Below are 15,133 nucleotides of genomic sequence, written 5' to 3' on the forward strand. Positions count from 1 at the left end.
ATAGACAAACCATTTTAGGTATCGTTAATTTTTAAGAAAATCGCGGCAAAAGATAAGAATGCGTGGTCTTGGAATATTGCCGCAATTTTTATAATAATCCACTATTCTTACGTAAAGTACTAAAATCTATTTTAACATTGATACGATTATGAAATCAAAATGGTAGATATAGGTCTGCCACAAAAATAAGAACCCTCGCCCGTCATGTTGCGGAAAACTTAAAGAATTGCTAAAATGCTGGAAATATTTTTAGCCGCGGAGAAAATAGTATCAAGATATTTAACGTAGGGTAAGTATAAAACACTGGATTTACAATTTTGAAATGACATTCGTTAGCTGTATTGACGGAGATGTAAAGCGTTCTAATTTCAAGATGGTGATTGTGGCGCCCTCATGACTGGGTTGTTACTGGTCCAACTTTAACAGTTTTCGTAAAATACTCTAAAATATTTTACTTCACAATTTGTTTAACTGTATGATAATAATATTTGTAGCAACCACCTTTGTATCATAAACGTCAATTATGTCAAAAATTGTATATCAGTCAGTTTCTTGATAATTGACAATATTAGTATGCGATTGTTGGTATACTTTATGTCAGATATTTTAATACAAGTTTTGTCTATGACAATACGACGGCGATTGTCACAAATATTCTTGCTAAGCTGACTGAACCGGAGAGAGAGGCGCTGCTATTGCGGTTGGCTCTTTGCGCTCTTTGTGTATTTTAACTAATACAGTTACACTAAATACACAGAGAGCCAACCGCGATACCTTATTAAATAAGGTAAGGGAGCACACAGAACGGCTTAATGTTGCCAGTTTCATAATTTAGAAATTCCATAAAAAATATCGCGCACTGTTTTATGACATATGACTTAATTTGCTAATGTGTTTGGATGTATCAATTTAAATAGTAGGCAATAATTTCCCTAAGCTAAGGAAACATTTAAACTTAAAATTATGTTAAGAACAAACTTTGCTCTTTGGAGGAAACAGGAAATAGCGGGACCTGTCGTCGTTCTCACTTTAAAATTGATGTCAATGTCATTAAATTTTTCTTGTACTGTCAGATAATCAAAAACAAAAACAAACCAAGCGATAGACTGAAGGAATTAAAACCTACAAACAGAATAATGTCTCGGAATTTTTTTTTCGAAAATAATTTTGATAACGATGTCGGTCATATGCTTCTTAATGATACTTCAACAGGGGTTGGTAATGCGTACACCGTACAGTTACAGTATACATAATTAATATTTGTATTTAATGTATCTGCTTTGTTTTTTCTTAATTAGAGAAATTGGAAGAGGTGGTAGTTAATCATTTGAATATCTTCTTTTAGATCTCTAAAACATTTGAAAACAAATTAAGTGACTACACTGAGAAAAAGCTGCATATGTTAACAACAAAGATGCAAAGTGAGATTTTTAACAATGGAACAGTATACACAGGTTCAGCTGGTTTAGCTCTGTTTTATCTAATGCGATACTTGAAAAACCCACGGGCTGATGATAACTACTTGAAGGTAATTAAAAGACTATTTAGGGTACTTGAATTAGTATATTAAAACATTAATTGCTACTGCCTCACTTTGAAACTAAAAGACTGTGGTGGCATTGAATGTCATAAAAAGTTGTATATCTAAAAACTTTTAATTCAAAAAGATTCTTTCCCCATCTTACCAAATGCTCAGTTGTTGTTTTTGGAATATCAAATTCCAGTAAAATGTATTTAATATTTGTACATAACAAAACTTTTTAATCCTACATTTTAGTTGGCCTTGCAATACATAGATTTAAGAAATTTAAAAGGTCGTCGCATTAGTTTCCTTTGTGGAGATGCAGGCCCACTTGCAATTGCAACAGTTATTTCATATAGAATGGGAAACAATCGTCCAAAGAGTTTACCTGATTATAACACATTGGCTCAAAGGTATTATGTATATTATAAATAGTTTTATGTATTCAGATAATATTTCCCTGGTTCATGACAATTTATCACAATTTTACCGAGCACAAAAAGATGCGGATCTATGGCCCCTGAGCTTGCTTACCTTGTACATGTGCTCACAGCTTATCACAAACCACTCTAAAATTTGAATCATATAATAGTGCTACTTTTGTTTCATTTTTTTTATAACAATAACTTAACTATCTCTTCATTTCAGGTTACTAGATCTTATTTCACTTTTGAAAGAATCGCCTGATGAACTTCTGTATGGTGGCGCTGGATATCTATATGCTCTGCTGTTTGTAAAGGAATATGTCCGTGAGTCTGACATAATAGCTTCTAAACATATAGAAAAGGTATTAATATTATCATATAAAGGATCCACTGTAATGTTATTTTTTAAAATATTTTAATAAAAAAGAATCAATTGGTTCTGCTTGATATTTCTGTAGATATTAGAAGCCTAATAGCTAAAATCGAAATCACTGTTAGTTTTGATGGTGAAACAAAACTTATTTCTATATTTATAGGTGATAGCTAATATATTAAAATCTGGAAGATCATTTTCTGCACAAATGAAGTCAGAGAGTCCGCTTCTGTGGCAGTGGCACGATAAAATTTACCTCGGCGCCGCGCATGGTGTCGCTGGAATATTATATCTATTACTGCAAGTAAGTATAGTATTCCAATATCAATAAACAATATTTTCTTCAAGGGCATGCTTATTTTTATACCCAAAAATAAACATATTATTGAAGTCGGTGACTTTGTGTATTTGTCACAAACAAATACAGAGAAAATGGCTATTGCTAGGTGACATATTCACTATGTTGTTATGATACATTTGTAAATTAAATTCAATCAATCAATAGGGTCGTTCTTATGTTAACCATCAAGACATGCGATCGTTAGTGAAGCCTACATTGGATTGGTTGGCACGTCAGAAGTATGCAAGTGGAAATTTCCCGTCATCTCTCGGCAGCAGCTCTGGAGATAGATTGGTACAGTGGTGCCATGGTGCACCCGGTTTTGTGCCATTGTTTGTTTTAGCTTATCAGGTATAACTTTTTATTACTTGACTTTTAATTATTAGAAATATTTTCTATATTAGTGAATGATCATGTCTCACAAAAGTTTGAATAATTTGACTTTTAATGTTATTTTTAATTTATCTTCTAAGAATTAAGGATTTCTTTTCTATTTTTTTTAAATAATTGTTACAGATTTTTGAAGACGATGAATATTTTAAAATAGCTCTTCAGTGCGGCGATGTTATTTGGCAGCGTGGTTTATGTACTAAAGGGTACAGCCTCTGCCATGGAGTCAGTGGCAATGCATACTCCTTCTTGTATTTATATCAAGTTACTAAAGTAAGTTTCTTGATTTATTGAATTATTTTCCGACAAACATGTTGCAACTTTAACACTAATCCATTAACATCTATGATTTGTGTCTCTGATAAAAAAATTGTCAATGACAAACACAATTTCTTATGAAAACCTGGCCAACTTTTTAACAATTTCCAAATGCTGAGCTTAAAAGTGAGAAAATACTGATTAAGTTACTTGTTTAATTAACTCATTATACAGGACCCAATTCACTTGTATCGGGCGTGCTGCTTTATGGAGTGGTGCGCGGTGGAGATGCCCGACACTGAGCAACATCCACCTGACAGACCGGCCTCTTTGTTTGAGGGTCTGCTGGGTCGCTTATGTTTAGCTGAAGACATATCATCTCCAGAAGACGCCAAGTTCCCCGCATTTACACTGTAAATTCTCTTTAAAATGCCATATACATAAGTATTGTGATCTCTTTATATAATTTATTGTATTTAAAAGAATATATTAAACCAATCTTTTTTTTCGGTTACTTATCAAATTTATAGGAAGTTTGTTTACTAAAATGTGATGATCAACGTTACAATAAAAATCTAATTTATATTAAAAAGAATATCAGTGCACTTTATTGATATAAAACATATATTAAATATTAATAACATAAAACTTAACCATTAAACATTATTATTTTCACTTTCTTTGTACATTATCACAAACAAAACCATCTTTTATTCATATAAACATCATACCCATTTAAACAAATTTTGGCCAGTTGAGCCAAGAATCTAGTGCAAAAAGTAAGAATGTTATGTTTTATTTTAATTAAAAGTTGCAAATAGTTTGCAAAAAATTTTATAACACGAGGTTAACGGAACTAACGTGCTCGCTAACGTATAATTTTACGCGTCCCTAAATTACATTGTACCCGCGGCTTTGCCTATATTCCGCTAACAATAGCTGTTGTATTTATATTACTACCAATTATGGAATTTATTTATTTGTAATATTTACAAATATACAAAATTATAAAGGTAAAATAAGAAATTATGTTTGTATAGCAAATAAGACGCTGTCTCTCACCACTAGAGGTCGAGGCGGTCGATGTCTCCTTTGTCTAACACATTTTCAAGTGCAATGTACGTGAACACTAAATCTAACCGTGAATACAGGTGTTTTGATTGTATGGATTCGGTCCAATGGGAATAAAATCCCATTGGGCCGATTGATCGGTAGACCGTTCGGTCCAACGGAAAACATCCGTCAATATTTCCAAAGCACTGGTACAAAAGCATATTTTTATCTCATGTTTTTAAAGGGGAAAGAGAGGGATGACACGTTTGTGTTTTGAGTGTTTCGGCAGTGGTAAATTATGGTAAACTTCTTTCATACAGTCATAGCTATTAACGATTTTAATGTATTATTTAGTAGATTTCTAAAGAGTCATTTGGCAGTATGACAACATATAAAAATGTAAAAATTTCGGTCATTTAGTTTCCAATGGACAGATTTTGTTGTTAGAATTACTTAGTAAATGCATTTATAAACAGGTCACTAATATTAATTGAACAAGCTGAAGTGTGATTAACAAGTCTAGTTGCCAGGAGCTCGTCCGGCGAATTTATTTTCATGCATGGAACTTCTTCATACACTACAATACAAAAGTGTACGCAACACTTTCGTGTGTTTGTCGTAACCACATACATTTATTTTGTACACTTATCACCACATTGTAAAACAATTGGACTAAAATAGCCGTATGTGATGTAACTCGTGCACCATAACATGATCTGAGTCCTATGACGTCATTTGATGAAAACTGTGTAGTTTGTCGTACCCGAAAAAAAGAGTGACTCAAAGATCTATATCAGCGGCCGTATTCTACAGAAGTGTCATGTTATTGTGCACGCGTTGTACTATTAATATTTCACAATACCTAAATGCGATTAGTAGTATTTTTGTTGTAATGCAGTTGTATAAATGTTTTTGCACATACAACTGTTCTCACTTAACCTTTACTTATCTTATGTTTCTTATAATCCTATGAGCTAATGAGTCTTGTTTCCAACATACATTCATCTTGATTATAAACGCTTCTATGTTTACATACATTATAGACTATTTTATATATTAAATTTTAATATACAACTGTCGCACAATATAATTGCGACAGCGTTTACAAACACGTAAATCATTTATTTACAAAATATTTAACATCATTCTTAAAAGTCATTTGGCCCGCAATGCTTTTAGCTTTTATTGATTCTATATTATTTGTATATTGGAAACATTAACACAAGAAAATATTGTATATAGAATTAAAGTAATTGAATACCGAATAAAATTTAATAATGAATTTGTATGGTGTTTTGAAAGTCATCTGTGGACGTAGTAAGAATATTTGTGACAATCGCCTTCGTATCGTCATCGACAATTATGTTACAATTAATATGAGATTTTTAGCGTACTTTACTCTCGATAACGCTGCACAAATTTTGTCGATGACGATACGATATCGATTGTCACAAATATTCGTGCTAGGCCCACTAAATAAGCACACGGAAGGTGAGCGACAGGTAAAAATGTTGTTTAAAAATTGCATATCGATAGTTACGTAAAATTTAGTAGAATTCCATTTGTCGACACAAAGAGCCGACAGTTGGCATCAAGTTGATATTTGTAAAGTTAACATACCGCAATGAATGTTGATATCGAATGTAAGCGAGGGACAGTGTTCGTCAGAGTAGCGCGGCGCCTGCCTCTGCGCGCACGTGCGGCAGCGGCGGTGCGGGCCGCCACACGTTCTCTGCGGGCTCGTACACCTCGACGGAGGCGAGCGTGGTGCGCGCGCGGTAGAAGGCTCGCTGACCGTCGTCGCTCTCGCTGTCGCCGCCCGCCGCCACCAGCACGCCGTCCGCCGCGCCCGCAGCGCACCCCGCCCGCGCCTGCCGCAGGCTCGCCACCTCCTCCCATGTATTCTGCATACATTACATACAATGTCGAGAATTGTCGCACTCATAACTTTACGGAACTTCTATTGTTGGCCAACATATGGGTCAAGACGCACCTATGATATACACCAATAATTATATATGTCACTGTTTTCGTCGCTTTTTTTACCTTGAATAGGTAATTACAGTTTCGTAGATAAAGATGGTAGTGCTGGAATCTACTTAGTCAAAATTTTTCTAAGGGGAAGATGGCAACGTTGCTTACATCGTCGAAGTTGTATCTCTCGACGGAGGCGAGGACGGTGCGCTGCGGCGCGTTGCCACCGATCACGTAGAGGTGGTTGTCGAGCACGGCGGCGGCGGCCTGGCTGCGCGCGTGCCTCATGGGCGCCAACGTGCGCCACGTGCGCGTGCTCGGGTCGTAGCACAGCAGGTCGCGTGTGTGCCGCCACGAGTGCGTGCATCCACCAACCACGTAGATAAGACCTACAATTTAACACCACAAAATATGTAACGCCATGAAGCGGTATAAATCTTGGCCAAGTAAATTCTGCTAAATTTTATGTAAAAATATTTTTAAAAGATGTAAAAGCATATTAAAAGTTGGTTCACCTTCAAAGGTGACAACCCCCATGCCGAACCTCTGCTCGGGCATGCGTCCAATGAGAGTCCACTCGTCGTTGATGGGGTCGTACATTTCAACGGAGCCGCCCATGTCGGAGCCCACCCAGCCGCCGAACGCATACAAATGCCCGTTCCACCCCGTCAGACCGAACTCACATCTCGCCTCCTTCATTGGAGCTATGTCCGACCACTTGTTATTCTACAACACAAAAAAAAACAGATTTAAATTTGCATTTAGAAGATACATTTAGATAAATATAGCTGATTAACAAAGCTGACTTGTTAACATTATAACCTGCGGGTCGTACACTTCACCATTGGCCAGTATTTGGCTGCCCTGCTCGCCGCCGACCGCGTACACTCGCCCACCCATTGTTGCCATTCCTGGTTGGATGCGCGCAATATCCATTGGCGCAAGCTCCTCCCATTCTCTGAGTGCACCACAAATACCTCAATAACCATATTTTTAAAATAGGCACACATAATACATAAGACAATACACATAATAGAACTGTAAAGTTTTAACAAATGGGTTCATAAACTTTCCGCAGTGAAATTGCAAGGCACAACGAGAAGTTCGATCGCAAAAGAAACACAATTGTACCTTTTATAGAGGTCAAACTTGAGTACAGTGGAAAGTATGTTGTCGGTGACGAAGCTGGGCATGACATTGTTGTCATGGCAAGAGCCGCCCGCCACCAGCAGCACGCGACGAGAACGCGCGCGTGGCTCCGCAGCTAACGACACCAGCGCACCGCGTCCCGTTTTCTAACGTCGCAAATAAAACAATCATTTTTATTGTTTCTATGTTGTAGTTGGTTTTTGTACATAGAACAATAGAATAAAAACTAACAAGTCAGCTAATGGCAAATTAATATAAATATAACAAGCTTTTATTCTTCTAGTGTGTGTCCATATTGGAGGTTGGCCATCAATTCATCATTAAACATATAAATTTTTCAACATTGTAACAATAATATTGAAAATTTAGAAATTTTAATAACGTACTTTAATACTATTATATGCTATGAATTTATGCTGTTATAAAATTCATTCCATAATTATTACTCATCAGTTAAATTACTCAACAAAACCATCTAAAGAAAACAATGGAGTTGTCAAACGTAACACATACCATATCGACTCGAACTGTTTTCAAGGCGACAGCTATAGATGGATCTCGTACGGTTTTTAGGGCGTCGTCCAAAATTTGAGGCAAGATCAGAGGTAGGCGGACATTGCTTAAAACTTCGAAACAATGACGCCTGCGACTCGCTGGGTCGTGTTCAAGCCATTCTAATGCTGGATATAGAACCTACAATGAAATATAATCTTTACTTTAACAAATACAATACCACTGATGCTTTCGTATAAACACAATTTTTACACCTAAGCCTACAGATACCAGAGTAAGCCATATGTAGAAACAGTAACGGATTTATTTATAAGCCTACCTGAGCTTCATTATCTACTTTCAGTTCTTCTGATGACAGTAAAGTAACAAGTTGTTGCAGAGGTAGCTCTAAGAACTCTTCACCTTTGGTCACTAAGTTCCAATGGACCTGAGCGTGAGCTAATGCTTCTTCTGCTAAGCTCATACAGTTGTGTGATTCTGCAAACCTGTAATAGGTTTACAATTAGACTATTTTACATTACAGTGTCAAAACCCACAGTAATATGAGCAAGTAATGGATTGTTTGTGCATCTACTTTATTATAGTGATATATTTCCCAAAATAACTCTACTAAGTAAAGCCAAATAATGTTCACAATGTTATTAATTTGACACAAATATGATTCAATTACTAACTCTATTATAAAATTGTTTCAATATTTCAACAATTAACATAGTCACATCAGCATTAAAATCAAAACTGTTTACAACAATTTTAACTGGCTTCCAAAGATGGAAAAAAAAAACTTTTAAATATTGTTTTATCTTGCCATGAATTTAAAAATAATAATAGTACCTATATATACCCAAAGCATTTGATGGATGTAACTCCCTTTTCAAATATTCACCACATCCAGACACCAGCTCTCTGAGCTGAAGCATGTCAGCGACAACCAAGAGATGTTGGACTGTTGCTTTATCTATAATTATTTCACCTAAAAGTTTCATAGAATTAGATAAAAAATCAGTCAGAAGAAACATTTGACATTGTAATGGTCAACCAGCATGGTGAGTGTTATTGGTTTTGATTATAAAGATTCCTATTAATTAAATGATCCATATAATTTTAAATATCTGATGTTCTAAAGGTGAAGGAAAACCTTGTGACCTGCATATATCTGAGAAGAAATTCTATATGTGTGAAGTCAACCAATCTGCACTGGGCCAGCGTGGTTGACTATGGCCTAGTCACCCGTAACTTATGGTAGGCTACGAGCCCCTCAGTGGGGACTTACAGTGAGCTGATGATGATAATATTTAAGATTTTTAAGGTAGGAACAAACACTTTTTGCATATAAGATATTAAGAATTTACCTGTGTATATAAAGTCAACAATCATTGGCAGAATACCAGGGGGAACATTGGGTAATATAACATGACCTTTATGTGTCTCTTCTAGGCCCACACTGAACATGGCATCAAAATATTCACAGCTTGCAGCTAATACCACACGATGCGCCTGAAACATGCACTTTTTATATTTACATTGCAAGTTTTTATGAGCATGAACATATTGGCAATGATAGATTTTATTATCAATACTCTAGGACTGTTAGCTGTACACATGTATTAATACAGGATTTAATAGACAAAAAATTAAGATCTTACTTTCACTTTTGTTGATCCAGATATTAAATCAATATCACAAAATCTTCCATCTTTTCTTAAATTATTTAGTTTTAACGACACTTTAGTTCCAAACTCCACACACTTGTATGGTCTTGACCCTTCTTTGCAAGGCAACTTTTCGTATAAATTCGACATTGTTTTGATTTATATTTTAATTCAAAGCAATAAATGAGTCATTATTTTATTGGCACCACAAGTAAAATAAAATTTTTATTATTAAAACCTTGATAATCGAGAGTTACTATACTAGGGTGACTAATGTAACCCTTTATTTTAAATAAGAAATATCAGTATGAAATACAATGTAGTCTTTAACAGTCTTGTAATAAATAAATAATATTTTAAAGATATTTATGAAAGTAAATATAACTTTTTTGACATCGCAATTCTCCCATCACGATTTTTTTTTAATATTTTCTGGCCTGAATACCAGTCTTTTTGGCTCTCCCATCACGTTTTCAGTGTTACCATTGCCGATTTTAAATTCAATATTCCACTTGCTATTGCTCAGTTCTAGTGTAATATGTGTAAACCAGCTCTAAACCAGTTCAAAAGTTTAGCTCACATTAACTTGAACCGTTCAGCTGCGGTTCAAAAACTAAGTTGGCAACTCAAAGCGATTTACTCGTATATTTTTGATCGTTTAGTGTTTTCCACTTAGCTAACATCCACAACACAAGTTCCCAACAATTTTCAAATCGAAATACATATGCTTCTAGGGAATTTGTAAGGTATCTCTATACATGTTGTTGTTATGTTAATTTCCGATGTCCCCGTAGTGGGGCAGAGGGCGTCCACAGTGCGCCACCAGCTCGCTCTATCTTGGGCTCTGCGTTTGGTCTCGACATATCTCTCTATATATTATATAAATATATTATTCTGCTAATTTTCTGCTCAGATTTTTAAAATATTTTTTTTGTCAGGGTTGCCAACTAATTCTGCTCAAATTGCAGCATTTTTCTAATTCTGTTCACCTTACTGTGCCCATAGATTGTTTTTGGCGTTGTATATTTTGGGGCATCTGCCTAGTCATTGGTCTAGAGTGTGGTCCTGAATATAGTGCACTGTATTTTTTCCTGTCAAAATTGTCATTGACATTTGACACAAAAGACAATCAATTACATTTACAAATAATAACAAGCTTCATATATTTATTAACGAAAAGTATTAAATTTTATTTTAGGTTTCTATATATAATTTTCGTTATGTGTTAATATTTCAATAAGCATATAACATGTTTGCCACAATTAGAACAAAACTAAAATGGAATTCCACCAAGAGTACTGAGTGTAATAAACACGAAAATTCTCTGTTATTTGTGGCCTTTATTGGCTTATTCGAAGATGTATTATTTTGGAATAAAATGTGGCTGTCCCTTATATTTGTGGTGTTTTTGAATTTATTTTTTTTGTAAGTTTCAAAATTCACTACCTATAAAGTTTATCATCTATTCAAAATATTAACAGGTTTATTACTTTTCAGCTTATGCGTCCATCAAGAAATAAATTTTTTGCAATTCGTTTTAAAAGTTAATATTGTATTATTGTTTATTGATGCTCTTGAAACATGGTTAAAATATAAACATAGAACAACATGTTTGAAGAAGTTAGCTAGCCGTGATATTGCAAAGTTCAATTTAGCTACAGTGCAGTTAAGTAATTGGATGAATAAAAGATGGCTTGATTATGTATTCTTGCGCGAACGAAACCATACTAAGGTATGTCTTTACTTATTATAAATTTAATTATTACTATGATTTATTAGTGTAAACCTTATTTTCTGTTTATTTCTGAGTATTTGGGAATGAACCGAAAGAAATGTACATCAGATAGCAAACATTATCTAGTTATTTAGCATTGATCTTAAACTATTACATTTTATAGAAGCAAGTACTAAATACATAAGAAAATACCACATGTTTTTTTTTATAAAATAACTTAAAATACTTGTAATGACTATTATTAAAAATCCAGGTGATATTTTTAATAACTTTAATGCTATTTTTGATTAAATTGAATAGAATACAAAATTTTAATTGATTTAAACAAGCATATGTTACTATCCCACTGAAATGTATGGAAAAAAATACCATTAGGATTCACATCAACCGTTACATTTTAACTCTATCAACATTTTTAATTAAATTTTTTTGTGTTCTATTGTTCCAGGCATTTTTGCTGCTGCAGATTATTTTTGGAGTTGCATTTTTTGTGTGTAAAAATGTCAGTGGATATACAATAATGTATATTTTGACAATGTTTATATGCTTCTCCAAAAAGTTACTACCACCTCTTGTGAGGCTAGTGAGGAAAATACAATTAAATGCTGGTAATTTTTTAAGTTACAAATTAAACTGATAAAATTATTTCTAACCACTATCTATTGACAAAAATTTAATAAGTACTGTGTTATTTTCTTCTCAAATTAACTGAAATTAATAATGTTTTTATATTATAGAATCAGATCTAGAATTAGAAGGACTAATACCAGAAGAGTCTGATGCTAATATGGATTTATTGTCAATAGAGCAAGATCAAAATCAAATAATTGATGAAAAACAAAGTTTAGGCAAGTTGTAAATGGAACAATTTTGTTTAAGATTATTATAATTTTATAGATGGATTATTATTCTGTATATCTTTGCGCAGATTACTGGAAGCCTGAAGATTTGGCAATTGAAGAATCTAGTGATAGTTCTGAAACGAGTAGTTCCATTGTTACTAATTTATCAATGGAAAAAATGCAAAAATTTGATAAAGAAATTGAGACTTCAGATTCTAGTGAAGATGAATATATGCCACAGATTAAGCGTAAGTATTGTTTGTAAAAATAATTTACAACAGTAAAATTTTTTGAATTAAAAACATAAAATATGTTTTAGAACCATTGAAGGAGGAATATAGATCTACTGCAGTTGTGGAACCAGCAAACACATGGAGTAATGCTGCTTACAATGTATTTCAAAATATAGGTGGGGCAGTTGTTAATATGATTTATACATCACAGGATGAGAGAAGAAGAACAAGAGTTTCCAGTATTGATTCATCTGATGGTTTTGAAATGATAGATAAAAATGATGTACTTTAAAATTAATGAATACACATTTCATTGATTTCAATTTATTTTTATTTTTAAAATATTCATACCTAAACATTACAAGACATATTATCCAACATAGACATCAATTCTTGATGCCGTTTTTTTAATGCTCGTAAACGAACACTATAAAGAGCATTTCGTGCAACCAATGCTTCCAACATTGGCCTAGAAATCTGAAACAAAAATAATAGTAATAACAATTGTTAAACCATTTTTTCTTATTTGTATCAGTGACTTTTAACATAACTTATAAATAAGAACATACATATCTGAACATAAATCATGTGCCAAGAGATTCATAATTACATGCAGTTAAATTGTTTTAACTTTCGTGAGACCAGTGATGGCACCAACTAGTTTCGGACCATTCTGGAGTCCATCTTCAAAATATTCACCCGCCCTGAAAATTACGCCGGACGGGTCCGAAACTAGTTGGTGTTGTCACCGGAAGATCATACATCAGTTAAGCCATTCTTAATTTATTACATGCAGAATAAAATGTAGATAAATAAATAAATCCTATTAAATATAAAAATACCCTTTTCTTTTAATATCATTTATAATTCAATTTGTTCATGTAGTGTTATCAGTAAGAACCAAATTTATACTCCCTGCATTATTTTACAGTTTATGAATAAAATAAATAGTCTCCCAAATCAATTCTATAAATTAAAATCTTTTTTATATGGTTCTGGAGACAAAATTATATACTATAAAAAACATTATAAAATACTATAAATAACAGACCTTTTCTACAATATGTCCTATAGCTATTGTTCTGACTGCAGAATTGTGTTGCTTAGTGATGATATCATCAGTGTCAGTCTGGCCTGCTTCATTGCTGTATGATTCATCTTCCTCCTCCTTCAGTATCGCAGGTAACTGTGTCAAAATCTAAAAAAAAATACAACTTCAAACAATGTGCCTGGCTTCTACCAAAAATTATAATGGCATGGAATGTGTTAATTACTCTTTTCTACTTTACCTCAAAGTTATTTATAGTTAAAGAATCATTGTTGTTTGTTATTTCTAATTCAATTTCCCTTCTGCTTTGATTTGAACCTTCATTGACTGACTGGAAACATGTTATCTGTATCTAAAAAAGTACAACCAGACATTATTAACAAGGAGTGCTTCATTCATAGTTTTTTCTATATAGATATTATGATTGTTACCGAAGGTGCCTTAGCTGTCTGTTCTGTGAGAAACACTGCAAATATAATGCCCACAAAACTTGAATCCATACGCTGGTACATTGATTGTGTGGCTAAATCTAGAAAGAATAGGTTGGATTAATCGTTACATTTTTATCCAAGTGATGCTGTGCAATTTGAATATGAGTTAGGTGAAAATATTTACCAACATGCGATGGCCACACAGTGATGTGAGGATGTGAATGATACCACCCAACAACTCGAAGCGGTCGTCCAACTTCTGCTGCAAGCTCTTCTGCTCTTAGAGTCGCCTGTACCAATTGTTCTTCAGATATCTCAACACGATCGGGCTTTTTATCCAGCCGTCGTAATATGACAGAAGAGACTATAGACACCAATGAACTGTTATCATGAACCTGTGTGGTTTAACTCATTTATTAAAAGTTTTGTTTAACTTTTTCAATTTTAATTGCATAAAAACTTACCTCGCCTATCAGTAGTCCCATTATTTCTTCTTTTTCAGTTGAAAGTGCATGTTGAACACAAGCTAGGGTAACGTCTGTTGATAATAAAACTTTATTTAACATTGTAACTTATGTATAACAACACTTTATGTCTATAAGAAGAAAATGAGAGTGGATAATCTAAAGCTGAAGGTTTTCCCCTGCATATACTGCTACTTTTGCTTTTCGCTATTTTATTTGGTTCGCTTCTTATTCTTATTTGACAGATATTTGATTTATTTTTGACAGACATTTGACAATTTTTTGACATATTACAATTGTCACAGTTTTAGTCAAAGAGTGTATAATTATATAATAAAATTGTATTTGTTTTTTTCCTCTAAAAATATTTTTAAATCATGCCTGAAAGTTAATTAGGGAATCCAAGAATTTAGGGGAATAGCAACTTTCTGTCAATGGGTCATTATTTATTGGCGGCGTTATTTCTTGTGACAGACTACCCAAGGGTCTCTAGTTCTCAGATTTTAACACTCTGCGATCAAACTTAGACACTCCCTCCCCACCACTGACCAATATATATGGACGGGCTATAAACCGTGGTTTTCGTGCCTATTCGATTTTCGCTATTTTGGCACTGGCAGTTGCGCTTATTAGCAGCCAGAAGCAGAAACAAATAGTTTAATTAGACAACGACATAAATTCCGACATTAACGTCTGTACTGCTAACATTTGTACGGATGAATCAAGAAACA

The 15,133-nt window shown here is 33.9% G+C and overlaps 4 protein-coding genes across 4 annotated transcripts; 2 read left to right on the forward strand and 2 right to left on the reverse strand.

Moving 5' to 3' along the window:
• The first annotated feature begins 1,052 nt into the window (after nt 1-1,052).
• On the forward strand, nt 1,053-3,796 carry LOC106710763 (lanC-like protein 2). The gene is made up of 8 exons (XM_014502924.2): nt 1,053-1,214; nt 1,346-1,528; nt 1,778-1,935; nt 2,171-2,309; nt 2,484-2,624; nt 2,826-3,011; nt 3,177-3,323; nt 3,543-3,796. The coding sequence occupies exons 1-8, from the start codon at nt 1,137-1,139 to the stop codon at nt 3,723-3,725; spliced, it is 1,215 nt and encodes a 404-aa protein (XP_014358410.2). The 5' UTR covers nt 1,053-1,136; the 3' UTR covers nt 3,726-3,796.
• Nucleotides 3,797-3,994: 198 nt separating this feature from the next.
• On the reverse strand, nt 3,995-9,868 carry LOC106710839 (actin-binding protein IPP). Its single transcript, XM_014503023.2, has 10 exons — nt 9,644-9,868; nt 9,350-9,494; nt 8,832-8,970; nt 8,317-8,482; nt 7,998-8,177; nt 7,467-7,630; nt 7,158-7,293; nt 6,851-7,061; nt 6,504-6,724; nt 3,995-6,265 (listed from the first exon to the last, which is right to left on the reverse strand). The coding sequence occupies exons 1-10, from the start codon at nt 9,797-9,799 to the stop codon at nt 6,026-6,028; spliced, it is 1,758 nt and encodes a 585-aa protein (XP_014358509.1). The 5' UTR covers nt 9,800-9,868; the 3' UTR covers nt 3,995-6,025.
• An 840-nt stretch (nt 9,869-10,708) lies between these two features.
• On the forward strand, nt 10,709-12,838 carry LOC106710729. The gene is made up of 6 exons (XM_014502885.2): nt 10,709-11,074; nt 11,147-11,381; nt 11,833-11,992; nt 12,122-12,232; nt 12,313-12,474; nt 12,546-12,838. Exons 1-6 carry the CDS (start codon nt 10,899-10,901, stop codon nt 12,749-12,751), a joined length of 1,050 nt encoding a protein of 349 aa, XP_014358371.2. The 5' UTR covers nt 10,709-10,898; the 3' UTR covers nt 12,752-12,838.
• Nucleotides 12,742-14,651, reverse strand: LOC106710728 (lys-63-specific deubiquitinase BRCC36). Its single transcript, XM_014502884.2, has 6 exons — nt 14,403-14,651; nt 14,123-14,333; nt 13,939-14,036; nt 13,749-13,859; nt 13,511-13,657; nt 12,742-12,936 (listed from the first exon to the last, which is right to left on the reverse strand). The coding sequence occupies exons 1-6, from the start codon at nt 14,502-14,504 to the stop codon at nt 12,811-12,813; spliced, it is 795 nt and encodes a 264-aa protein (XP_014358370.1). The 5' UTR covers nt 14,505-14,651; the 3' UTR covers nt 12,742-12,810.
• Nucleotides 14,652-15,133: the final 482 nt, after the last annotated feature.

Source organism: Papilio machaon, chromosome 4 (genome assembly GCF_912999745.1).
Source record: "Papilio machaon chromosome 4, ilPapMach1.1, whole genome shotgun sequence".
NCBI lineage: Eukaryota > Metazoa > Arthropoda > Insecta > Lepidoptera > Papilionidae > Papilio > Papilio machaon.